Source organism: Vigna radiata, chromosome 3 (assembly GCF_000741045.1).
Source record: "Vigna radiata var. radiata cultivar VC1973A chromosome 3, Vradiata_ver6, whole genome shotgun sequence".
Taxonomy (NCBI): Eukaryota; Viridiplantae; Streptophyta; class Magnoliopsida; order Fabales; family Fabaceae; genus Vigna; species Vigna radiata.
Window position 1 is genome coordinate 1946022 of NC_028353.1, and position 27649 is coordinate 1973670.

The window sequence follows — 27649 nt, forward strand, 5'->3', positions numbered from 1 at the left end:
TTAAAAAATGTATTATCAATTTTAGTGATTTCAAATAGTTTTTAGGTCTTATATTTGATTATTTATAATTTTTTTATTTTTTTTATTTATTTAGTTTGTTCACATGAGAATGTTCTATTCTCGATTTCTTTCAAGTGTTCAATAACGTAAATGTTTCATTTGTTAGGTAATATAAAAAATATACCTTCTTTATTATCTTCAATATTTGATTTTTGTTTAATTTAAAATTTTTATTTTATTTTTATTAAACAATTTTATTATTTTTTAATGGTTTGATTAGTTTCATATCTGAAAATTTGTCTTTAGGTGCTTACTATCTCAATGTTACAAGAAATATTGATATTATCCATAATCAAAATTCATTAGTAATACTAAAATCTATTGATAAATCAAAATTTTTAATGACTTACTAACTGTCAAAAATTCATGAAAAAGATGTTTATCGATACATTTTATCAATATATCAAAAAGTTTATCAATAATTAGCGATGTTTAAAAATTTGTTTGTAATTTTTATTGATAATTATCAACAAAAAAAAGTTGATCATTAATTATCAATGAATTTTTTTCATGGATAAATGTCCTTCTTTCTATTTTTTTTCTTCTTCTTCTTTTCCTTTTTCTCCTTCTATTTCTTTTTTTTTGTCATACATTTTCAATTAATTTATAAACATATTTTATTTGGAGAGAAATTTGATGCCCTAATTATCCAAAAATTTATCAATAAGTTTTTATCGATCATCAATTTTTTTTAAAGACGAATTTACCTGTTGATTTTTTCACAAAAATATCAAACCTCAAAGTGAAAATGAGACAATTTTACTAATAAAAAATTTGATAAAAATAATAATTTAAGATTATTTACGAATTTTAACAACAAATTCATTTTTATTTATAAAATCTGTCAATAAATTATATTTTACTGACATACTTATTTTCATCAATAAATAATTTCTTGTTGTAATATTCTTTAATTATACAATTTGGTTTTGTAATTTGGTGTGTATAAAAAGAAAATTAATAAACAAACCATATTGGTGGATTTTATCTGGACAGCAAAAAGGCCAAGCAAACGTGTCTCTCTTAATTAAAGGAGCATTATCTAGGTGTGATTGACAGATTAGTGTCTTGTAATTGAAACGAGAGAAGAAAATCCGAAAGAATGAATTTGAGGTGAAGGCAAAAAGATGGTAGGGCAGTGTATATTGAGAGTGATATGACGAAGTGTCACTTCCAATTTTTGGTGCGGAGTTTGAACTGAAGGACAAGTACAAGCTACAAATAGCATACCACCATCACCATCTAATGTTCTCTTCTACTCCTTCCTCCACCACGAAGCTTCCACCATCTTTCCTTCCCAATACTATATATATTCAATGCATTCTTCCATCAAACATTTACATACCATATTTTCTGTTTCTAAATAATATATTCGAATGTCTGTCATCACATAGAGATCAAAGTAAGTCAACCTCTGTCATATATATATATATATATATATATATATATATATATATATATATATATATATATATATATATGTAGGGTTAGGGTTAAGGAAACTATCTCCTTTTTCATGGTTAATTGGTGTTTGAGGAAACATCAAGAAATAAATCAATATTTGATTTCGCTGTACAGACAGGTAAATTTATTTGACATCTTGAACTTTATCCATGCATGGACTTTGCATGCAATCCTTTTAGTTTATAAGGCTGTTTTTATTTTAAATATTTTGACATGGGATAAATTAATGTATAGGAAAAAAATGTAAAAATGTTATATGAATTATATACAAAGTTAATTTCATATCAGGCCTTCATTGATGAAGAAATTCATGAACATAATCCGGTAAAAGGTAGTATAAGATAATGTCTTTTTAATTTGAAAAGATAAAAGCTTTTAAGATATTAAACCTATAATTAAGAAGCAGAAAAACACAAACAGATTGACAAATTAATAAGTCAGCATCATAATAAAGAATACTAATGAAAGATAAAATATGTAAGAAAAATAGAAAGATTTAAAGGCCGGCTAGAATAGTTTGTCTTAGGAAAGATGAAAGACTTTTCCACAGATATGAGATAGCAGAGTGAGATGAGTATTAATTATAGGTAGGTAATGTCTATGTCCTCATTTTGTCTCTTCCTGAAGCCAGCTCCACCTTTCCTTTCTATAATAATACCCTCTCTTAGGACTCTTTCCATGTCTCACATATACAATTATTAACTTGTATATCAAATTAGTTAAGTCCATTTCTCCCTCTTCACCATGGACTTAAACTACCCAGAAGACTTCTACTCCAACATTGGAACTTCCAGATCCTACGAGTGCATCTTTTGCAAGAGAGGCTTCACCACAGCACAAGCCTTAGGTGGACACATGAACATACACAGAAAACAAAGGGCCAACAACAACACCAAATCCACTTTCTCTCCTCCTCCTACTCCTCCTACTCCTCCTTCAACTTCTAACAAAGTTGATGCAACCAACAACCATGCAGATCTCGTTCAAATTCCAACCCAATCTACTCCTTCTAATGCTAATACCTTCCCTCATCTTTCTTTTCCACCCACTTCACTCACTGTTACACCTTCCCATGCTGAGCTTTCCTGTGCAGAAAAAGACCAACTGGGTCACGTCTTTCTGCAGGATTGGAGTACCACCAATTTCAACTTCTACTCTAATCCATTGTGTTTTCATGAAATCAAGAATAAGTTTGAAGACACTGATGAGAATGGCCTGGATTTGGAGCTCAGGTTGGGTCATCATCCATAGCATGCATATACATATCATGCTATACATCCATCAAGCATGTATAGATATATAAAGATATATGTATCGGATGAGAGCACGTAGTAATCACTATGAGGAAGAGAGCAAGTAATTTATATATATATATGTATATGCTTTTCGGTCCCTATATTATGGACATTAAGAAGAGATGGCTTGAAGCAGCATGGAGTAAAAGCTTGGAGAATCTTCTTTGTGAGAAATTGAGGAGGTACCCAGAATTCTTATGAGGAAGGTACTGCAATAAATTTTCTCTTGAAATAATGTCTTGCACTTACAGGGTTCTACACCAGAAGTAGTACTCATGAAGTTCCTAATTATGTGAATGTTCCTTTTGTGATCATTTTGAATTTCTTTTAGCTTTGGTACACGACATTCCTTGCTGTTTACAATAAAAATGAATTAGGTGAGTTCTATTATGGTATTGTACTTTATTAAGAAACTCTGAACATATAATCCAAAAACTGTGTTCATAAAAAATACAAATCATTTTTCTTTGCATTGTTAGAAGACAGGTGATCGATAACGTAACTGCTCCGGCAGGATGAGTATTAGGTCACTAAATCCATACAGAAGAAAACATAATGGTTATGTTATGTTATTATAAATTCCTAGATACTAAAATTTCAAATATAAACATACATCATTGAAATTAAATTTCTTTCTTTTACTTCGTATTGAAGCAACAACAAAAATTATTACAAAATTATGATTCATTTTGATTCCTCTACCTGTAGTGTGAATTATAGCATGAAAAAAAGTGTCGGTGATTTGTAAATAAGAAAACAAAATTAAACTTTGCTGCAATTCTGTAATATTTTTTATGTTACTGTCTAATCGGAAGTAAAAATTCATTTCTGCAATTTATATTGACATTTAATGTATGCTTTTATTACTGAATATTATCCACATAAAATATATAGTTCTGACCCAAAAGTATATAAAAAATTGAGTCTAATTATTTGTTGAATAAAAAATCACAATAATATAACATACGGAACAATTTTTTACATCGAGAAAAATAATTTGATTTTTTTTCTCTCTTGGGGTTAGGAGAACTGCTTGTCTGGTCTATAAAATAAATGTTGGCATATGTTAAATAAATGTAATCATTCCAGTATATGTAACATAAAAATTCTTTGTTGATTTCATTAAACTTTTCTCATTCTTATCTAATTGTGTGTCTGAGTTCTTTCCATTGTTTTAGATTTGCATATTCTGTTTGACATAGCTTTATTTCTTTGTTTATCAACTACAGAATTGTATCAGCATGACTCTCGTCAAGTATTAATGATAATGAAGTAGAGTTTAATATATAGTAAAAAGACTTTCTCACCAACATATATATGTGGCTCGATCCATTTTCTTATCTCTGTATCTTTTGATTTGTAATATGTAGAGTGTTTGATGTTGTCTGTGTCAAAACTTTTTATTTTTCGTATTCTGATTATACATGTCGATTAGAGCACCCCACATTCTATTTATCCATTTTTTTAACTGATAAAAAAAATTATAGAGAGCATACATGAACCTCAGATAAAATAGAAAACATAAACATTTACGTGATTAGTATATTCTTTTAATCTAAAATAATATATATGAAAACATAAGTGTTTTTTTTCCTATGTTTGATAGTTCATCCAAAATAATTGTCTATCCTAAGTACTTTTACTACATGTGATCACACGTAATTAATCTGGTCACTTGGAGATAGATGTCTCTATTAGTGTTTTTTCAACTTTTCACAAACTCTCTTGAGACAATGAAAATTTTCGCTCTCATTTCAAAGGTGAAATGTACACTTTTCATGAGTTAAATTTCCTTTAATCGGAAAATAATCTTTATATTTATATTAGAGTACTTGGGGTCTAACCTATTTACACAATTACGGACAAAAAAATAGAGAAATATACAAAAAAATAATGTGAAACTGATAAAAGAAAAACTATGCAGTAGGAAAAAGTAAGTTATTAATTTGATATTCCTATTTAAGTGCATGTAAAGGAATGTAAATTGTACATAAATAATGTCAATCATACTTTACTCAGATGCCAATTTTGCACACATTTACATAATGATGTAACTTATTTATTTTCAACCAAGTGTGAATTATACGTCACTACACATAATGTGGACTTTATTCAACTGCAAACAAATAATAATAATAATAATAATAATGTCTTTATTTCTGTTTGTAAATAATATGTTTAAGAAATATATTTGTCATCATGAACGAATTATAACTCCAAGAAAAGGTAAATTTCAATTCTCTAGTAATGAGATGAAGATATATCTCTTTTCATATTTATTTATAATGAAATTTAAACTGCCTCTTGTATGACTTTTTTAGGTTAGACATATGAACCATCGAACTTCAAACATTCATGACCTTCAGATAGCCAATAAGAACTTATTAGCAGTAATCGAAGTTATATCCAAGACGTGTTATTTTCATATAGCCATTTTTTTTTCACTTTTAGATACGTTTATTCCAAAACTCAACAGTATATATACACTTTTGCTGTATGTAATGTATTCTTTGATATAAATTTCAATGTGAATATGCAGCTTACTGCACAATCTTTATTCTCTGAATTGCATGTGGTTAGAAAAAGTTTAAAAGAGATGCGTGATATCTGGGAAATGCATGCAACAATACTAATTGGAACAACATGCAAACAGTTGAAAATGATGTGTAAAGTAACCTGTCTGTACGTTCATTACTACATTCAGTGTTCCAGATTCCTGATCGATAGGATTAGTTTGTGTGTTCATTAATTAAAATCTAGAACAACACGAAAAATGCCAGACAACAAAACAGAAAAGAAAATTAGAAGAGAAAAAAAAAATAGAAAAAACATGTATGAGTTATGATGATTGAGGACGATGTTTGCATATATTCGAACATTTGAGCATGCCATGGACGGAGCTTCTGCATGACTTGGCCTTCAATGCACTATGCTACTTTTTCTCTTAATATCATGTTTTTGTCACTGAGATACGGGTTGTGCCCCGCAATTGATTTTGGTTTATCGTTTATCTTTTGACTTCTTTTCTTTTATGATTCCAAGGAAAAAACATTTCCTCCCATTTTGGTATAAGGTTTCTTAGAAGATGGTGACTGAAAAAATCCCTAGAATCGGCAAGAAAATATCTGTATGACCAAGTCCAAACTCAACGGAACCTACACACATGAACAAGAGCTGTCACTTCCACTTTCTACTTTGCTGCTCAAATCTGTGTATGTCTCTGCCGTCCATGCAAAAAAACATGAAAAACATATCAAATTGAAGTCAATTTAATTAAATATTTTTAAAAATAAAATTATAATAAAGTTTTAGGTTCCAAACAGACAATATAAAAATATACATTATTTTGAAATTGTAATGAAATATAAATTTATATATTTGAAAATTGTATAGGTTAAAATGAAGACTACAGTGTTGTGAAGTGTTGGAATATCATCTGCTTCTAAAACATGTACACCTGGCGCTACGTGACACTTTGAAAAGGCAAAGACAACGGACAAAGTGAAGTGTCAGTGTACAAAAAGGAGTGATAAAACAAAGATAGGGTCACTGCTCACTCACCAGTGGAGTCACGACAAACCAATGAAAATTTATAGCATTTCTTTATAATTACTTTTTTAACAGTATTTGTTAGGAAAATTTTCTATATTCTTGTAATTGTTTTGTTTTTTCAAGTTACCAAAATGGGTGAATATTTAAAAAATTATTCGTATGAGTAACATTTATTTATAAGCATAATTATTGTTAATACAATCCCGTGTTGCGGGAATGTTTACTTTACTTCAAGAACGGCGTAGAATTAACTGAATTTAGATTTGATTAGTTAACATGTGTTTGGATCAATGCGCGAATTGTCGAATACATCAATATTGTACAGAAAAGTTTGAAACAATTATAAATAAAACATTAATAAAATACAAAAAAAATGCGATGATTCATCTTCTTATTTCAAACAAAGTCAAAAGCTATATTTAAGTATGGGTTTTTATTTTAATCCTACCATGATGTATTCATTTTTCTTTTAAATTATATCTTTCATGAGTCTACTACTTGTTGGAGTAAAAGGGAGAGTCACACACACACTAACAGAAAAAAGAGGCAATGATACATAAAACATTGTACTCAGTAATGAGTATAGAATATATGCATTATAATGAATCAAACAGAGGTATTTAAGGTACATGAAGTAAAAGACAGTAGTTTTGTTAACTAACTAACTGTACATGATTTTTAATTAATTACTTCCCAACACTCCTTCTTGATTAAAAATATTTCCCCATCTCTTAAACCAAGCTTCAGATTAGTTTTTGCACGAGTCTTGATTGAATTACACTCCTCCATGTTGAATTTATTCAGAACTTCAGATATATACTTCCTTTAGTGCATAATGATCCCCTTTTCAGTGCACAAAAGTTCCAATCCCAAATTCCCAATCCAGTCATCTCAAACTCCATCTTCAAATTTTGTTTAATGTCCCCAGCAGTATTGCTTCTAATAATGAGCAGGTCATCTACATAGAGACATATGATAAGATTCTCATCTGCTTTCACATTTTTTACATACCATGTTCAACGGGGCATTTTAGAAAACTAATACTACTGATAAATGCATATCTTCTCTTATTCCAAGCTCTAAGATTTTGTTATAATCTTTAAGTATGAATCTAAATCGAATAGAAATAGAAATAAAAAAAAGTAGAACATTATATAAAAGATGAAGATTTTTTAATCTATTGTCTCTAAGTTTTAGATAAAGAATAATATCAATTTCTTATGTAATTAAATTTAGGTCTCGTTGATGTTGTATTTCCTTTATAAATCTAACCGTTTGGAGACATATAAAGCCTTTCTTATCTTTAAGACTTTATGTTTACTCTCTTTCTGCAAGCATCCAAGAGGTCATGCAACATATATTTCTTCATCTAACCATCCATTAAGAAATGCAGATTTCACATCAAGTTGCTACATTTTCCAACACTTCAAACTGGCCAAAGCTATTATTAGCTTTATTATTTTTTAATTTGACCATAGGTGCAAAATAGTCTAGGCATTCCTTTTGCATAAAGCCTTTTGCTACTAAAAGTGCCTTGTGCTTGGCCACTGTACCGTCTAGTTTGAGATTTGTCTTGAAAATCCATATAAGACTAATAGGCACCCTGTGTTGTGGCAAATCAACCATTTCCAAAGTCTGGTTCTTTTCAATACTTCTAATTTCTTCTTCCATTGATGTCTTTCATACTTTGTTTGAAATAGTTTCTTCAAACTTGATGGGTTCTATGTTAGCCATAAATGTCAGATGTTGAACCAGATTTCCCTCATCGATGATAACACCATCAGAGTATGTTTCCTAATCTGAGAGTTGTAGAGCGGCAACTCTATTTCTCACTGATCTGTCTTGTGTTACCTATGATACAACACCCTTTCTATTTTGTGATGAATTATCTCCTTCCCAATGAATCTGAAAACCTAGGACTGTTGAGTCTTGAACTTCCTTCCAAGAACTGGATTCATCAAAATACACATCCTTGTTGGAACTCGCCTGTGATATGGGTTGCACAACTTATAAGAGCTTGTGCAATTATAGCCAAGAAAAATCATAGGCTCACTCCTACCATCCAATTTCTTCCTTTATTGGTCTGAACATGTTTATAACATACAAAACCAAAAAACTTTACATGTTTAATAGAGGGTTTTGTCCCTTTCCACACCTCTTCTAGATCTTTGAAATCAAGCCTATTGGTAGGACACTTATTGAGCAGTTAGGCAACAGTCATAGCAGCTGCTCCCTAAAACTTGTGTGGCAAACTTTTTTGTTTCAGCATACTTCTTATCAGGTTTACACTGATTCAATTTCTCCTTTCTACAATGCCATTATGTTGAAGAGTGTAGGGAGCAATCACTTAATGCACAATATCGTTCTCCTTGTAAAATCCTTCACAATCATTTGACTTATACTCTCCCTCATAGTTAGTTCTCAACACTTTCGTATACATTTCTGGTTGTTTTTCTACAAGTGTCTTAAATTCTTTGAAAACAACAAACACGTCACTCTTGGCTTTGGTCAAATATAGCCACACCTTTCTATCGAAATCATCCACAAATAGAACAAAATATTTATTTCCTCTAAGTAAATTGCACTAAAATAAATTACCAAGGATAAAATAAGAATTGATAAAGAAAATCTACAAAAGTGGTGATTCAAATTGTAACAATCATCACTGGATTTGTCATTGTAATAATAGCAAATTCATATTCTAAGATCTGATAGTGGCAAGGAATACACAACAAAAAACTTTAATAATTTTTGTGAGAAAGCTGTCATTGAGCATCAATTAACCTTACCCTATACTCCACAACAAAATGGAGTGAGTGAAAGAAGAAATAAATACATCTTAGAGATGACAAGACACATGTGGCATGAAAAAATTCTACCCAAAATGTTATGGGCAGAAGCAACTCGTACAATTATTTTCTTGCAAAACAAACTCTTTGCAAAAAGCAGACAAGGATCAAACACCATATGAGGCTTGGCATGGTTATAAACCATCTTTACATGTTCTCAAAATATTTGGATGTTTGTGGTTCACTCATGTTCCATAGAGTCAGTGTGACAAGCTCACTAAAAGAATATCATCAAGCATTTTTATAGGTTATAGAACTGTCAGCAAAGCATATAAAATCTTTCAGCCACAAATAGAAAACATTATTGTTAGCAGAGATGTCCACTTCCTAAAAGATGAAAAGTGGAACTGGGATAAAAGAAAAAAAGGAGTATCGAACTGTGGCAAACCTACAATTTAGGTCTCATTTCAAGAATAGAAAAGGAAGGAGAGGATTGACAAAATGAATTGGTAGATGATTCTCTTGTGAGAGGTATAAGATTAATCCCTGATATTTATGAGAGGTGCAATATTTTTGTTTGTGAATCTATAGATTTTGGAGCATCAAAAAATAATCAAAATTGGTTGACTGCAATGAAGGAGGAAATGTCTATGATTGAAAAAAATAGAACATGAGAGTTGGTTGATCGAACCCACAATAGAAAAGTGATTGGAGAACCAAGTTAAAGTCTAATGGTTCTATCAACAAATACAAGGCAATACTTATTGTGAAAGGTTATGCTCAAATCTTTGGTGCAGATTACTCAGCAACCTTCGCACCATTTGCTTGTTTGGACACCATAAGGATTTTGCTTGTTGTAGCTGCCTAAATGAATTGAAAAGTGTATCAACTTGATGTAAAATTAGCATTTTTAAATGGTGTTTTACATGAAGAAATTTACGTTGAACAACCTGAAGGTTTTGTGAAGAAAGAAGAAAAGGACAAGGTGTATCTTCTTAAAAAGGCTCTTTATGGGTTGAAATAAGCTCCACGAGCTTGGTATATCATAATAGATGACCATTTGTTGAGCATTGGTTTAAAAAAAACTTGTATGAAGCCACACTTTATGTTAAACACCAAACCAACAATGCTTTGATGGTTTCACTTTATGTTGATGATCTTTTGGTGACAGGAAATAATGTAGAGATGATTAAGGAATTCAAACAAGAAATGGTGAAGGTTTTTGAGATTACAAATCTTAGGTTAATGACTTTCTTTCTTGGAATGGAATTTAAGCAAGCTAAGTATGAAGTCTTTATCTGTTAAAGAAATATGCCAAAGAGATTTTGAAAATGTTTAGGTTTGAAGGATGCAAAGAAGCAAGAACTCCTATGAAACAAAAGGGAAAGCTAAGTAAGGAAGATGAAGTTGAAAAAGTAGAGGAGGGATACTTTAGGATTTTGATTGGTTGCTTTGAGTATCTTACTGCAACATGTCCTACTATTTCAAATGCAATAAGTATTTTATCCATATTTATGCATTGTGCAAACCAATTACATCTCAAAGTTGCCAAGAAAATAATTCGATATGTCAAAGACACAAGTGATTTTGGTGTTAAGTTCACACGGAACAAAGAATTTAAACCGACTGGTTTCTCTAATAGTAACAAGAGAGGTTCTATCAATGATATGAAAAATACTTCTGGCTATTGTTTTACTCTTAGATCAAGTGTTTTCTCTTGGAACTCAAAGAAACAAGAAATTGTGGCTCAATCCATCACTATAGAAGTGGAAGTTATTGCAACAACAATTATTGTCAAAAATTAAAAATACAAATATTTAAAAGGAAATTTATAATTGGTTCATTAACCCATTTTTTTAACGAAATACATGGTGTTTTTTAATTCTTTTTACACCAACTTACGCCAATTCTTTTTTATGAAGCAATGATAAGCTAACACTTCAAGAACCAAAAAATAGTTACCACGAGAACATAAGATATAGGGAAGCAGAAAAACGAGAAAACAAGAATAAAAGAGTGAGAGACGGTTAAATTCACTCTATAATGAAAGAAAATTATTAAATTTAAAATTAAAAATAAGTAAAAAATGTTGGTTAATAATAGAAAAAAATAGTAAATACAAAGCTAATTTTTTATTAAAAAATTACTAAATAACATGGATCAAACCGATATCACAATTTAATTAAATTTTAAAAATAAAAGTAGGCAAGTAGAGTCTGTTATCAAATACTAAAGTGAATACCAAAATTTATTTGATTTAAAAAATAGACATTTAGACGCTTAAATTTATAATAAAGAAAATGATTAAAATAAATAATAATAAATATTACTATCGGTTTGGCTGGCCCAATTAAAATATTTTTTTTAATATAAAACTGATTGCGTGTAGTATATTAAATAAAAGTAAAGTAAAATACATTTATTTGTTGTTTAAAGGGTAAAGTAAAAGAATTACGTTTTCCCTCCTGGAGAGAAGAAATCCCGCTTCCAGAGAGCTGCTCTGATTCGTCCACGTCCTGTGAGGTTAGAATATCACAAGTTTGGTAAGCCATCTCCTAAAACCCTCGGTGATTTCGTAGATTAGTTCAAAATCGGAAGTGTTTGAGAAACCCTTATGAACACTGCCCTAAGCTGCGTTGCTGCGTTGAAGGTCTTCGAAATCGGTGTCGAGTTCCTTGTTCTGAAGAGTTGGAGAAGGATTCGTGTGGTGGTCGAGTTGAAGGTTCGTTGGTGGAGGTGAAACCCTTTGCGAACAGTGTGGTAAGAACAAATAGATAGACGACGAGTGTAAATCTCTTATGCATGGCTGCACTTGATGTTCATCTTTTTTGTTTTTATTTTCCTAATTCTCACCCTATGGTTCTATGTTTATAGGCAGGTGTTAAGACTCTAAATTTTAAACTAAAGGAAATGGTTTAAATGTATTTATTCGCAGAGACGAAAGATTCCCAACAAAAAAGATATATAAACTAAAGCAGATTATTCTATAGTATTGGTTTTGAAGAGCCGAAACAGCTAAAAGAAGCAAAGCTACTGAAAACTAGGGGCGGCTCTTTTGTAAGCACAGTCGTATCTGATTCGCTGGTGTGCTTCGGAAGGTAGAGAAGCTGTCTCACGAGAATGGATTCGTCAAACGACGTCGCTTTGGTTTCCTCTGAGATGGAGAAGTTCCTGTGCGAGTTGTTGCTGGATTCATCCCAGCCAATTTCTGAGCGCTTCAGGGCATTATTCTCTCTCCGCAACCTCAAAGGCCCCGCCCCTCGCGATGCCCTTATTCTCGGTTTGTCCCTCCCACATTCACAGCCCTAAGGAGATTCTTCCTCTTTTTCTTAACAAAAAAATTCTATTGTTCAATTCGTTTTAGGTCACATGATTTTATTTCTGCTGCTTTGTTTGCTGCATTAGTATGTCCAAGTGTAATAAACTTCACACACTTTTTTTTTTTTTTTGTCATTTAATTTTATCGTTCTCTTTACCATGGCAGCCACAAGGGATACATCGAATTTGTTGGCGCACGAAGCTGCATTTGCGTTGGGTCAAATGCAGGAATTAGAAGCCATTCCTGCTTTGGCTTCAGTTCTGAATGATCTTTCTTTGCATCCCATTGTTCGCCATGAGGTACCCTTTTATGTTTTTTTATTTTTTTTTCTTCTTTTGCTGGCCTGCTCTTGCTTCTTGTTTTTATCACTTTTGAGAGGATTGACGTTTGTTATAATTGCTCAGGCAGCTGAGGCATTGGGTGCTATAGGTTCAGAAGGTAATGTTCCTCTCCTGAAGAATAGTTTGGATTCGGATCCGGCCGAGGAAGTTCGAGAAACATGTGAGTTGGCTCTTCAACGAATTCAGCATTTGAAAGATGCTGGCAATACCGATGAATTGGCTACAACTGAAATATCACCTTTCAAGTCTGTGGATCCAGCCGTGCCAGCGACCTCTTGTACTTCTGTTCAACAACTTAGGTTTGTTGGGTTCATTCATACTGTTATTAGAAAGAAACTTATTTTTACGAAGTAGCAGGTTGCTAACTTGTATGGACCAATACCAGGGAAATACTTCTTGATGAAGATAAAGGGATGCATGAACGCTATGCAGCTCTTTTTGCACTTCGCAATGATGGTGGAAATGAAGCTGTTGCTGCTATTATTGATTCCTTGAGCTCAAAAAGTGCTCTACTGCGCCATGAGGTTTGATAAACTCAGACTTCTTATTGTAAGATTTATCTATTTTACCTGTTTTGTATGAATAGCTTAGAATGTGGAACTATTCTTTGGAATGGAATAAACATTAAATTGTCATGGTGAAAGTAGCCAGTTGTCCTTGAGTATAATAATGTTATTTAAACTTTTTATTCAATAATATTAGGTGGATATTGTATGTATGTGATTTTTATTTTCCTACGCCTGTTTGAATCACCCATATTTTTTGTACTTTCTGTAATCGTTAGGTTGCATATGTTTTGGGTCAATTGCAAGACAAAGTTGCTTCTGCTGCTCTATCCAATATACTTAAAGATGTGAAGGAGCACCCAATGGTTAGACATGAGGCTGCTGAAGCTCTTGGTTCAATCGCAGGTATTTCCGCAAAAAATTTAATGGCAAGATCCCTTTTACTCTGAAAGTAATGCAGTTAAAGGAATGTTGTGCTTTGTGATGCGATCCATGTGTAAAAGAAGAACTGCAATAATATCATAGATTAAATAGAATTTATAACATAATATTAAAATCTATTTAGAAGAACTTCTCCCCTAACACTAGTAGAAAAAGAAAATGAGAAAGAAAAATTGAAGAAAATGTCTCTATAAGTTAAAATTAGCTTATGCATAAATTAATTTATATAGCCTATCTCATAATTTCTCCCAAAGATGATTTTTGACTTGTAACTAAGTCCATCAATCATATGTCATCACATGAAAAACTACATATAAAAAGAAAAACAAATACAAAAACATTGGACGACCAAACCAAACCCACACTAGGAAGCATACAAATGCAAACTCCCTCCAAAAGGATTGAATAAAATGGTAATTAGAGAGTTGATGCCTATTTTGAAAAAAATCTAGCTAATGTCAAGAGGTAAAACATTAAATCATTTAAAATAAAGTTGATTGTCAATCCCGAAGGTAGTTTGCCTGTCCAGTTGTCTTCACGAAAAATGTCAAGTATCATAAACTTCATATCCTCAACTTTTAATGCATTTCCTCCATCTACCTCTAAGAGCCCAAGGAGTATATTGAGGAGAACAAAAAACTTTCATTTTAACTTGTGGAAAAGTTACTTTTATTTTTCCTTATTATTATCTTCTATAAATATTGTGAAAGAATTTATCCAAACAAATCCATAAAATGAAAAACTAGATGCTAATTGTCAAATCTCAACTAGTTTTCCTTTATTGGTAATTAGCTGTCCAAGCCAACTTGGGTTGTGGCATCTAGTTTTTCTAGTCACTATTTGTAGGTTTGATTGGTTGTGACTGATCCGGCTCAAAAGTAGCTCATTAACACCTGATTCACATAATAAATAAAGAAAATGGTGTAAAGATGTTGGTAGTTAACATATCGCTACGAGTCTGGGAAATTGTTTTCTCATTATTAACTAAAATATTATGCAAAATGCTTGTTGGAGGAGTTATTTTTGAAGGAGTGTAATAATTTTAGTACATAAGTAACATCACTCTTTCTGTTTGAGAGGTAAAAATATTTCTCACCATAACCCTTCTATCATTTCTCACCATATCCCATCTATCTGTCCTTCAGATTGAGGTGTCAAATATTTTCGGACCATAATCCTACTATTTGTCTTTCAGATTGAGAATTAAATTCTTTTCACGCGCAACCATCCTGATCATCTTTGAAGATTAGTATATGATAGGCTATTTTTCTTTTGTCAATTGTGATTTTAATTTCTGAGTTTGTGGTGGCAACCTGCTGAAAGTATGAATATACAATTTATCATCAGCATAAACTATAAAACATAACAAGGTAAACAAGTGAAAGATTATTTAATAATTTTAAATAAAATACAAATGCGAAGAAACCTCTTGTAATATCAGCTATGCCTCCTCTGTCTCTCACTCCCATGATTCAGTTCAGGTAGTATATTATCTACAAATCTTATGTCTATAACATATGAGAAGTTTAAGTTCATTTACAAAGTTCTTTTGAGAACTTTTTCTCTGTCTCAGTCTTTAATATTTGGCTGTGATTGTTGAGTCACGTAACAGATTGTGGGCACTTAACCATTTAGTGCCACATTGTTCTTGTGCGAACTTCAGAAATATATTTATTTACATTGTGAATTGTTTAAATATTTGTTTTGTTGTGTGCCTTAGATGATCGAAGTGTAGCACTTCTTGAAGAATTTACGGCAGATCCAGAGCCTCTTGTCTCACAAAGTTGCGAAGTTGCTCTAAGCATGCTAGAATTTGAACGATCAGGGAAATCATTCGAGGTATGCACTATTGAGTATATGCATATTTTGCTTCAATATTTGTTGACACAACCTTTTTTCTATTGGTTGCAGTTCCTGTTCATGCCAACTCCAACTGTGCATTAAATGTTTTCTCGCGGTAATGCGAAGACATATATAGAAGTAGCGGATGGATGGGAATAGACTAAGAGACGCTGACAAAAACAGTTACATACAAAGAAATTGTAGAATTTCTTACTTACAATTGTTGAGATTAGAAACCTTAGTTTTACATAAACACGAGTTTAACTATGTTTCTGTTAATTTATGATTTTTTTTTTATTGAAGTGGAAGCTTTAACGGTTGTTCTATATATCTTTTTACTATGGCTCTACGATCTCAGGATAATTCCTGTCGACATTATTTACTGTCTAATAGTTATATGGCAACTACATTTGGAAAATAATGTTATCAAGCAAATTATTAAATTATCATTAGTGCACCCTTCATCTTATCAAGCAAATTATTAAATTATCATTAGTGCACCCTTCATCTTATCAAGCAACCCTTTTCAATACCTTTAATGCCCTTTTCTCTTGCACCAAGTTTCTCTCTTTGGCTCAGCAATTTAACGCTCATATCATCATCAACGGGCTCTACAGGGAGGTTTTTTATGGTTCCAACATCACCAATGCTTATGTCCAATCGGGTTCTCTTCCACTTGCCACAGAAGCCTTTGGTCAGATCACTGCAAAGAATCTTCACTCTTGGAACACCATCATCGCCGGTTACTCAAAAGGCTGTTTCTATGATTATGTTTTGAAGCTTTTTCGAGACTTGCGAAGTGACGGCAATGCAGTTGATAGCTTCAACTTGGTGTTTGCCATTAAAGCGAGTCAGAGGTTGATGTTTTTTCATAATGGGAGATTGCTTCATTGTTTGCCATCAAATCTGGGTTGGAAGGAGACCTGTCTATTGTGCCAGCTCTTTTGGACATGTACGCTGAGTTGGGTTCTCTAAATGATGCTCACAAGTTGTTTGACGACATTCTTACATAAGCTCCGTAATGTGGGGTTTTATAATAAAGGTGTATTTAAAATCTTCGCAAGAACCCCGTGTTTTTTAACTACTCTCTAATATGACTAACTATTTTGATTTCCGATGGGATGATTTCACAATGGACGGCTTAGTTCGAGCCTGTGCATGTCTGCTTGCTGACATCTGTCATAGATATGTATATGAAATGTGGCTTTACTCGTTATGCATTTAGGTTGTTTGAAAAAGCTCATGATCACATGGATGTGGTTCTATGCAGTGCTTTAATCAATGGGTGTGCCAAAAAAGGGAATTTTTTTTAAGCTTTGTCCGCGTTCAATTGAGGTCAGGAATAAGTTATGTGTATTTTTCCAATGATACACTAGCATTCATTCACAAGCCCCAGATATCAGTCATACTCGGAATTATCAGTAGAGAAATGAGAGAAAAAGTCTTTTTATGATTAGTCATTGCAGATAAATACACCAAATTTCATATTCTTTTACATGTGCATTGTAAAACAGGAGAGACTTTGGGATTCTTCTGACTTTGTCGGGACTCAACATCCTGAAATTGTGTAATGCAACAGAAGTTTCTGTTTAATCTACCTCTCTTAGTATGACTAGATAATTGTTCTTAATAGTATGCCAATGGGAAGTACCAAGGGCTAATACTGTAATAAGTTCTTATGGAAGCTTCTGCACCTGATGGTTTTGAGAGTGCAGGTGACTTTCCTTTTATTTTTATGCATGCTTCTTGTCGACAAAACAAGATGAGTAGCCCATCAGCGATAGTTTTTTTCTTCTTATATATAGAGTTCAAAATATAGAATCACCTTGAAAGAGATTATGGATTTTTTTTTTTCATAATAAATATTTTTTTAATTATATACACGATATATTTTTATTATAAATTTGATGTTATCCTTTATGTTGACCTGAATCTAACTTTGTTCATTACTACATTTGAGACAAACACCACGTGGGATCCCAAAAGGAGAAAAAAGACACTCATCATCAACAACATTTTTCTCTTAGAAAGGAAAGGTATCAATGTTACTTTGTAGGTTTCCTTTTAATTATCACTGTAGACAATATATTATCGAGTATCTCATAAATTAAGAATTATATTTAGAAATAAAATCATATTTATAATAATAAATAGAAAGGATAAAAGAAAATGCCGCTTGTGCACGCGCCGCAGTGTGCACGTGCCGCATGGTGCACGCGCCTGGTGGACATACTTTTCACTAGTATAAATAAGAAAAAAAAAAAAAAGGAGGGAAGAGTGGGAAGGGTGAGTGAGAGTGAGAATGTCGAACCCTCAAAATCAGAAACCATGGAAGGCGGAATACGCGAAGTCGGGGCGATCGTCATGCCGGATGTGCAAGAGCCCCATTGCCAGTGAAACGCTGCGTCTCGGCAAGATGGTCCAATCCACCAAGTTCGATGGCCTCATGCCTGTAATTTCTTCTTCCTTTTTTTTCTCCTTCACTATACCTCACTTCCGTCAATGTTAATGTACCTGTTTTTAGGCATGCTTTTGTATTTCATTTCACGCATTTCTTGTGTTTCTTGCATGTAACGATGAACCGTAGGGTTTTATTCTTTAAGCTTTCTCTACAGGCCATGTACTCTATTTTAATGTTGTTAACACTTCGACCTTATTGTACTTTCACGAGGGTTTTTCAAGAAAAAGTTGTAATGCATGAGTGTGTTGTTTTAATCTGCATTTTATTTTCAATCAGATGTGGAATCATGCTGCTTGCATATTGAAGAAAGCTAATCAGATAAAACTGTATGGAAATTTCTACTCTTTTCGTTAAATGTGTGTTCTTTTATGGTTTTACATTTGCAAGAGTATATTGTTGTGTGCTACTGTTTACCTGTAGAGTTGACGACGTTGAAAACTTAGAGTCGCTTCGTTGGGAAGATCAGCAGAAGATCCGAAAATACATAGAGAGTGGCAGTGGTAGTGGCGGCAGCAGCAGTGCTGCCACAAAATCAGGCTCAAAAGCTGTCAAAGATACTGAGTGTGGTATTGAAGTTTCACAGACTTCTCGCGCTACTTGCAGGAGTTGCAGTCAAAAGATTATCAAAGGAGAGGTTGGGTTTTATTGTTTCATTCTGTGTCATGTTCCAAAGGCTAACTAACTTATTAGAACTTATTGGAGTGTGTGTTAATTGGACCTGATTGATTTTGTGATCTGGAAGGTAGATTATAGGCAAAACTATGTTGATAATCTAAAGATGGAAAATATAATGATTTTTTATATTAATTTATCATGTTTACCATAAACTAGCTTTTGGGAAACAACATATCTGGTTTTAGTAATAGCTAGACTATGTTTCTAATTTAAGGGATGAAACTACGAGGATGTATAGTTTTTACTTTTACTTCCGACGTCTAGCATGTTGTGTTTGAATTTGGTTCCCAACGTTATTCCATTGGTAGCTAAACTTATAACTTTTAGTATTGGTTTACTAGGTGGCATGTCACTATTCCATAATGTGTTGAATCTTGGAACAAAGCCTGGTGCATGATACTAGAATTTTTTTGCTTTATCATTGGATTCTCCATCTTGATTCTTGAGAATATTGTTGTATGATAAAAATGATTTTGAGGTTGTTGGTTCATGACAAGGTACGATAGCCTTTATGGCCAAGTATTCTCTAGTTTAGTCCTTGTTGTCATCACTCTTCCAATAAAAAGTTGAACTTTCAGCATGAGGTTGATTAACCTGTCCATAGAGAGTTGAATTGTAAAACCATTCACGAGTCTTTAACAGCTAAGCTTTTGGGATAGCTTGTTCATGGCATGAGGAACAACAACAGAGTTCTTAAATTTTGGGTAATTATTTTTATATTGAAGTTTTGGTAGAATGAGTAGCATAATGGCTACCTGACTTGTTTGCTGCATTTTGTGGTTGGTGATGTGGTGTCATGGATTGGAGTGCATATAGGCTCACTCTCTGGTTCTAGGCACATGCACTTTCAAGAAGTATATTCCTATCGTACTAGGTACCTGGCCTCTTGTATGTATGGATTTGCCTTACTATCTAAGTATGTCCAGAATTCTAGCCACTGCTTTGTGGGTTGAACGAATAATTATGTATCTATCCAATTTTCCTGCATTTCCTTTAATTCTGAAGTCCTTAAAAGGTTAAAAAGTACAAAAGTTGTGCTGGGAGTGTTCAAATTAAACCACTGTCATAAATCATATTTTCATTTAGGATTGCATGAATTCTGCACAAGTCATATTAGCAACACAATTATTCATGCTAGCTAGACTTCATCTCAGCCTTTTTAAGATCATTTTTATCCTGATGTATAATAGAATTCAGAATTTTCTCTAATCTTTTTCAAACCACAATCGTAATGGAATTTGCTCCTTGCTGACTGTTTCTTCTTTGATTCAGGTTCGTATATCCACTAAGCCTGATGGTCCAGGTGCAAAAGGTTTGGCTTGGCACCATGCCAAATGTCTTGTGGAATTATCCCCATCAATTGAAGTAGATAAGTTATCTGGATGGGATAGTCTCTCATCTTCTGATCAATCAGCTGTCAGTGACTTCGCCAAGAAGTGTCATCCAATGGACAAGGCGGGTATGATGATTGATATGTTTAACAAAGTCTGGTTTTTATTGCCATAACGGTTGATTCTCTTTATTTTCATTTGCTTTCTGACTGGATTCCGTTCAGGTGTTAGTAGTACAAACATTGAAACTGAAAAGGGTAAAGAATCCACGCAACTACGCACTTCCAAAGGTGGTACAAAACGAGGGAAAGATGCTGATAATGAGCGAAAGTCAAAAGTTGCTAAGGTCAAGGGAGATTTATCTGCGAGCAGTGAAGCATCTGTTAAGAATTATAATGAAACAGGGGAAGCATGTGATCTGGAGAAGAAAATGGAAATCCAGAGCAAAGAAATATGGGCTCTGAAAGATGATCTCAAAAAGAATGTGACAACACCAGAGTTACGTGAAATGCTGGAAGCCAATGGTCAAGACTCAACAGGATCAGAACTTGATTTACGTGACCGCTGGTAATTTAATATCATGCAGATTGTTACCCTCAAAGTTTAAAGAAGTGTTTACCTTGTTCTATATATCTTTCTTTTAAGTTATAATTGTCCATGATTTTACTGATAAAAGATTAGGTTTGTTTGTTTGGTGTCCCCTAATATGCATGCTCGCTGGTATTGAGCTCTTATATAATTTGTGATGGTTAAATCATAATTTATTCATCAAAAGGAGAAAAAGATAAATGAATGCAAGTCTAGCAGATATATTATTGTTTGGATGAGAGATAACTCATTGTTTTTTCTTATCCTTTAAAATATGTTTAACTTTCCTAACTATTTATTATTATTTTTATAATTTAAGTGCTGATGGAATGATGTTTGGAGCACTTGGTCTTTGCCCAATATGTTCTGGCTTTCTGCGTTACTCTGGAGGAATGTACCGTTGTACTGGATACGTTTCAGAGTGGAGTAAATGTTCTTACTCTACATGCGAACCAAAACGTGTTGAAGGGAAGTGGAAAATCCCTGAAGAAACAAATAATAAATACCTTGAAAAGGTTTGTAAAGAAAAAAAGTTTTCATAAAAACAAAAACCAATAAAGTACGACTAAAGTTTTTGCTTACTCTTTACAGTGGTTCAAATCTCAAAAAGGGAAGAAACCAGTTAGGATATTGCCTCTTCCATCACCAAGAAAATCTGCTGAAAGTCAAATTGCAACGGCTAATCAGCATCAATCATTGAAGGCTGAAAATTTCCAAGATATCAAAGTTGCTATCTGTGGATTAGCTAATGACGCCATTGTATTTCTTCCTTCTATTTTCCCTTTAACATCTACTTTTAGCATCCACAAATAAAGTCTCCCCGTTGAACATTCTGAGAAACAATCCTATTTGATTTGGTTTTTCCAGTATATATTACTCATCTTTTATGACGTGATTTTACAGGAGGAATGGAAACGCAAAATTAATGCCATGGGTGGAATCTTTCATGCAAAAGTAAAGAAAGGTATCTGCCGCAGAGACAATTGCCAAAATAAAAAATTCCTAAAAATATTTTCTGCCTCGTGTACAAACTTTGTAATGTTTCATGCAACTTGTCTACTTGCAGATACTAACTGCTTGGTGGTTGGTGGAGTGCTCAATGATGAAGCTGAGATGCGGAAGGCAAGGTGCTGACAGTGAACTCGAGTTGTCAATATCAACCATTTTTTATTTAACTAATTATAATATCACTGACTTGGAAGAGTTTTGATATATAGGAGGATGAAAATTCCAATAGTCAGAGAGGACTACTTGATTGACTGCATACAGAAAAAAAAGAGACTTCCATTTGATATGTACAAGGTTGAAATGATTGGTGAGGCTTCTAGCATGGTCACCATTAAAGTGAAGGGACAAAGTGCTGTTCATGAGGCTTCTGGCCTACAAGAGTCTGGCCACATACTTGTGGAAGGAAAAAGCATATATAACACAACTTTGAATATGTCTGATTTGTCTACTGGTATTAACAGGTGGTTTCAGTATGTTTTAGCTTTCTTGTTCAGCTTCAGCATGTTTAGTTGGCAAGCCAGGAAATAGTAGTTTGTTTTCTATGCATTGATGAATAAAATTGAACCTAAGAGTATGCTTATAGATTTTATTTTGCTACACTATATATGTACAAAACATCAATCATCAAGCTGTGTCTCTATTGTTGAGCTGATGTGTCATTTTGTTCTTCCTCAGAAGGTAACTGACATTCCCAGCTAGGACATTGATTGAGAATATAATTTTATTTCAAAACTGTCTGGAATCTGCTGATCACAATCTTATTCTTAAGCTTACTATGGTGGAAGTATAAACCTAGTTTTATTTGACTGAGAGTACCTAATACATTAACATGGTATAAAATGAATTTTAATGTTTTCTATGAAAATCGGGTTTGTTTGTCATCAATTGTCTTATATAGGCTCAGTCTGGTAATATTTGACGCCTTTGAACAGGAACAATTGGAAGTGTGTTTGATGGAAAGTATTTTGGTAGTGATTGCTCCAGTGCTTTTGAAAGGCCAAGCTTTCTAGTTAGAAACAACTTATTGGAAGTTTTTCAAATTTTATGGTCTCTATTTTACAATTTTGAACACCTAACTTTTGTCACCCACTGTTCCAACTCAGTTTCAACAGCAGCTTTTCACAGCACCTCCATCACGGAAGCTTTTTAAAAGGCACAACTCAATATAGTTCAACTGTACTTTCATTCGTGTAGAATACTATGTAGTCTGTCTGGAAATATGTATTGTGCACAGTTGTTATCCGTTGGCTGATAAATTTGTGTTTTGCAAATATTTATAGTTTAAATACTTCAGCACTGGTTTTGTCCTAAATAAAAAACTGCCTAGTATTTATGTTCCAATGCCAGCTTTTATTCTTTTGGATTAGCCTGGAAAATAATTTTTTGTTTGACTTGGAGCCTTCTTTTTGGTATATACTAAGACTCTTTGATATTGAGTTGTTTGTATTGACTTCGTGAATTCTCTGCCTTATTTCCTTTCTTAAGATTCTTGTTTTGCTTATATTTCGTCTCCCAACTATGCATCTCCCTATACCCGTCTTCACAATCACTGTCTTAACTTTTTTTCTTCCCGTGTAAAGTTACTACATTCTCCAGATAATCCAAGAAGATAAGGGGTCAGATTGCTTTTTGTTTCGTAAATGGGGTCGAGTAGGAAATGACAAGATTGGAGATAATAAACTGGAGGGTGAAATGTCAAAATCTGATGCAATCTGTTATTTCAAACGATTATTCTTTGAGAAGACTGGAAACCCTTGGGAGGCATGGGAACAAAAGACCATTCAGAAGCAACCTGGAAGATTTTTCCCATTGGATATTGTACATGTTTTATCATTTAAATTATTTGTTTGATGTTATATAATCATCTTTCTCTGGTCAGGTGGATATTCAACTCAATCTTGTTATGTTGAACTTGCAGGATTATGGTGTTAACAAACAGGTATCAAACAAGAAAAGAAATGATAATGACAGCAAACTACCCCCGTCATTAATAGAATTGATTAAGATGCTCTTCAACGTGGAAACTTATAGGTTATAGTCAAATATACCTCTTCATTTTATTCGAATATGTATGATGCAATACTGAGTCTATAGTTTTGTAGATCTGCCATGATGGAGTTTGAGATTAATATGTCTGAAATGCCACTTGGGAAACTAAGCAAAAGCAATATCCAAAACGGTATGTTGTCACTTTACTTTTTCTGAGCTATGGTAGTTCCCTATTTCCTTTGTCGGATTGCATCAAGCAATCCCATAGTCTTTATCAGAGTAATAAATGTTTGATTTTATGTTGGTTACGTTCTCTTCCTAGGGTTTGAAGCATTGACGGAGATACAAAATCTGTTAAAACTTACTGATCCTGATCCATCAATCAAGGAAAGCTTACTTATTAATGCCAGCAACCGGTTCTTCACCATGATCCCTTCTATTCATCCACATATTATTAGGGATGAAGATGATTTTAAGTCCAAGGTGGTACTTTTTTTCAGTTTGGGGTTTGGTAATGAAGCATGAAATTAGATTGATATATCTTATTTTGTTAGTTATCTACTTGAAGTCAGCACTCATGAAAGTTAATATATATATATATATAATTTTGGCCCTGTTTTAAAATCAAATGAAATCATTTTATGTTTGAATTTTGAATACAGTAATGGGAACTTTATACTATATAGTTACTGATTTTAAAGTTTTGTTGTCTTGAAATTTGACCTACAATAATGCTGGACACGTGAAATTTAGTCTGTTCTTTGTTGCAATAATGTTCAAGGAATATCAAATATATGATTGATAGAAAAGTTATCTAATTCTATCTGGTCCTTCTTTTTGTTGTAGGTGAAAATGTTAGAAGCCCTTCAAGACATTGAAATAGCCTCTAGATTAGTTGGATTTGATGCCAACAATGAGGACTCAATTGATGATAGTTATAAGAAGCTCCACTGCGATATATCTCCACTTCCTCATGACAGTGAAGATTTTTGTTTAATTGAAAAGTTTCTCCATAATACTCATGCCCCTACACATACGGTACGATTATATTTGGTATACAAGTTGGTGCTTGGTGTATTAATGTCTCTGCTGTGATCTCTTTCATTTCTCACAATGTAAATGTTTCCACTATATTTGTAATCCATTTATACAGGACTGGAGTCTTGAGCTGGAAGAAGTTTTTTCACTTGAAAGGGAAGGTGAATTTGATAAGTTTGCTCCTTACAGGGATAAACTTGGAAACAGAATGCTCCTANGGCATGGTAGGCTTTGGATATGTGACGTTAATTTCTTGTATGTTTGTTGTGAAATATTCTCCTGTGGCAATGAAAATGCAAAATTTGAAAGGAATGTAAACAGATTTCTTAAGGTGATAATCTGTGAGGCTTCCAATCTCGAAATGTCTCTAGGAATTNTTCTCATAATGACTACTCTAGAAATGCCGAGATAATACAAAACCAGTGACCAAAGGAGTTCTAACTTAGATAAGCTGAAACTTTTATGCTAAAATTTCTTTCATCACTGTCAGATTGGATCATTTTTAGTTGTNAACTATAATCACATCGAAGACTATTTCTTTTTAATGTGCATACTTTCAGCCAGAGATGACATGTACAAATTTTAGATTGGCACCTCTAACAAAATTGTTCTCTATATAGGTTCTAGGTTNACAAACTTTGTGGGCATTCTTAGCCAAGGACTCAGAATAGCCCCTCCTGAAGCCCCCGCGACTGGCTATATGGTCCTATATATTCCTCCCTTATTAACTCTTGTTTATATTTTGTTGGATACCAATACCTAATTTAATTTTGCAAAGCAGTACTAAACTCTGAATATTTTGTATTGCAGTTTGGGAAAGGGGTGTACTTTGCGGACCTGGTCAGCAAAAGTGCCCAGTATTGCTTCACTGATAAGAAAAACCCTGTTGGTCTAATGCTATTGAGTGAAGTTGCACTTGGAAACATCTATGAGCTCAAGAAAGCTAAGGCTAGTCTGCTTTAATCCAATTTGTGAATTTAGCTTTTTCTTCAAATAAAGTAATAATTTTAAAAACAAAATCAGGAAAGTTAAAAAATTAATATTTCCTCCAAATAAGTTAATCCAAACAATCAAATATGGTTGAATATNTGTTAGTGCATACGCATACAAAATGAGCCACAATGTTGCTTTCAATAACTTTTGGTTTCATACTGATTGTCTGTCTTCTGAGAAACAGTATATGGATAAACCTCCCGAAGGAAAGCACTCTACCAAAGGACTGGGCAAGAAAATGCCTCAAGAATCGGAATATGCAAAGTGGAGAGGTGATGTGACTGTTCCTTGTGGCAAACCAGTGCCATCAAATGTCAAGGCTTCTGAGCTCATGTACAATGAGTATATTGTTTATAATACTGCCCAAGTAAGTTTCAAATTTGGTTTATTTCTGTCATATAATGCCAACGAGGCAAGCACTACTTGCTTAAATTGTAAGTTTCAATTTTGTGCAGAGAAATTGGGATTTTTTATATTGAAGTTTCTTGTAGATGATTTTTAGTTATGTATGTTTAATGGCTAACTTTAATTGGGATAGAAAGTGTGCAAGAGGTAAAGAAAGAAGAATGAATAGCCAGATTTAATGTGGAAATGTCTTGATGAGGAAAAACCACTAGCAGAGGAGAAACAAATCACTAATAAAAATTGATATGATAGAGATATAAAGAGAGCGGTTGCTATAACATTATAATGTAAGTAGATATTGAACTTTAGCCCAAAAACATAAGGTTTCTTTCCCCCAAAAAAAGGGATCAGTGGTGTGACCCTTGGTCTCGGTGTATCAACTCGAGGCCTCCACCTCTACCACAGACCCCAAAGAATATCAAAATTATTTCTTCAGCAAATTGATGGCAGCACGAGCTTTTGAGGCCAGACCCAAGAATTTGGTGTCATTAACTCAACAGATTATGTATAAAAATTTTATTATTTGAAACTCCAGTTTCTGAGATAAACAACAAGCTAAAGATTCTTATATCCCTATGGTATATAGGACACAACTGTCAGCAAGGATCTATAGCTGATTAGCTTGAGTTGTAAGCTTGTGTTTTTCTATTGTCTGTGGTTAAACTTGGTTCATGACCCACTTGCATTATACTCTGTATGAGCATTTTTGGATTTGGCATAGATAAAGCCTGATGTTATATTTCCTTTTCTTCTTTTGGTAATAACATGTGTATGACTGGATGCGTTCTTTTGTACAGGTTAAGATGCAATTCTTGTTGAAGGTGAGGTTTCATCACAAGAGATGAGCACTGTGAGAAGTTTACTGTTTTGGGGCTAAGCAGTTTTTTGACCTGACTTGTACTTAGTAGTCCATCTGGGATTCCCTAGAATTGTCTTAGTGAGGTCTCATTTTGAGTTGACTGGAGATCTTTCTAACTTTTTTGGCGCATGCATGTAAGTGCGGGGATTATCTAGTTGAAACCCGTCACTTGTAGCTGAATTATCCCATGCAATTTGTGATCCGGTTATCTGTATAGAATCGCCATTTTAATCTTATTTAGTATGTGTTGCATTTTAAACACCATCTTACCCAGCCTAGTAATTAGTCGATGGTCGTTGGTCTGAGGTTACTTTTTGTTTTCTCTAACCTTAGAAATTAGAACCGGGTGCCAGATAAACGACTAGACTGGCGGTAATGAAAATAGGCAATGGGCACAAGATTCCCTGTTTTGGCTGTGGGGATTTTTGTTACGCAAGACATTACGTGGTCTGCATGTGTCATGTAAAGGTGATGCTATTAATCAATGCACCAACAAAATGTTGATTATGACATCATGCCATTGGTATATATAAATTTTTTGCAGTTACTTGCAAATGGCTATCAATGGAGTTTGCAAAGCTCTATGGTGGTGACTGACTGTGAGTACTTAAAACTTAGGCGGCTCTTAGTAAGACCCATGCGTGACATTGACTCTTCTTTATACAAACAGCCATTTCTTATTGTCAAGTATAT

The 27649-nt window shown here is 33.3% G+C and overlaps 3 protein-coding genes across 4 annotated transcripts; all 3 read left to right on the plus strand.

The window, feature by feature from the left end:
• Positions 1 to 2268: 2268 nt before the first annotated feature.
• Positions 2269 to 2775, plus strand: LOC106756873 (transcriptional regulator SUPERMAN). The gene has a single exon (XM_014639474.1). The coding sequence runs from the start codon at positions 2269 to 2271 to the stop codon at positions 2773 to 2775; it is 507 nt and encodes a 168-aa protein (XP_014494960.1).
• An 8805-nt stretch (positions 2776 to 11580) lies between these two features.
• On the plus strand, positions 11581 to 16052 carry LOC106757610 (deoxyhypusine hydroxylase). 2 transcript variants are annotated; one of them, XM_014640316.2, is made up of 9 exons: positions 11581 to 11703; positions 11811 to 11920; positions 12096 to 12440; positions 12645 to 12778; positions 12884 to 13119; positions 13206 to 13344; positions 13605 to 13731; positions 15488 to 15606; positions 15679 to 16052. In XM_014640316.2, exons 3-9 carry the CDS (start codon positions 12281 to 12283, stop codon positions 15709 to 15711), a joined length of 948 nt encoding a protein of 315 aa, XP_014495802.1. In that variant the 5' UTR covers positions 11581 to 11703; positions 11811 to 11920; positions 12096 to 12280; the 3' UTR covers positions 15712 to 16052. The 2 variants fall into 2 exon arrangements, with proteins under 2 accessions (XP_014495802.1, XP_014495803.1); XM_014640317.2 differs by having other exon boundaries at positions 11627 to 11683.
• Positions 16053 to 17892: 1840 nt separating this feature from the next.
• On the plus strand, positions 17893 to 27517 carry LOC106757612 (poly [ADP-ribose] polymerase 1). The gene is made up of 20 exons (XM_014640318.2): positions 17893 to 18061; positions 18347 to 18396; positions 18491 to 18704; positions 20018 to 20204; positions 20301 to 20643; positions 20984 to 21179; positions 21256 to 21423; positions 21568 to 21628; positions 21731 to 21791; positions 21882 to 22133; positions 23253 to 23490; positions 23591 to 23703; positions 23775 to 23851; positions 23984 to 24144; positions 24508 to 24699; positions 24815 to 24923; positions 25320 to 25402; positions 25510 to 25647; positions 25877 to 26059; positions 26895 to 27517. Exons 1-20 carry the CDS (start codon positions 17912 to 17914, stop codon positions 26940 to 26942), a joined length of 3024 nt encoding a protein of 1007 aa, XP_014495804.1. The 5' UTR covers positions 17893 to 17911; the 3' UTR covers positions 26943 to 27517.
• The last annotated feature ends 132 nt before the right edge of the window (positions 27518 to 27649 follow it).

What these genes read in the sequence shown, in the direction of transcription:
- LOC106756873 (XM_014639474.1), top strand. Translation starts at nt 2,269, where the DNA reads ATGGACTTAAACTACCCAGAAGACTTCTACTCCAACATTGGAACTTCC.
- LOC106757610 (XM_014640316.2), top strand. Translation starts at nt 12,281, where the DNA reads ATGGATTCGTCAAACGACGTCGCTTTGGTTTCCTCTGAGATGGAGAAG. An exon ending in ATCCCATTGTTCGCCATGAG is followed by an intron (nt 12,779 to 12,883) that starts GTACCCTTTTAT and finishes ATAATTGCTCAG; the next exon opens with GCAGCTGAGGCATTGGGTGC. An exon ending in ACTTCTGTTCAACAACTTAG is followed by an intron (nt 13,120 to 13,205) that starts GTTTGTTGGGTT and finishes GACCAATACCAG; the next exon opens with GGAAATACTTCTTGATGAAG.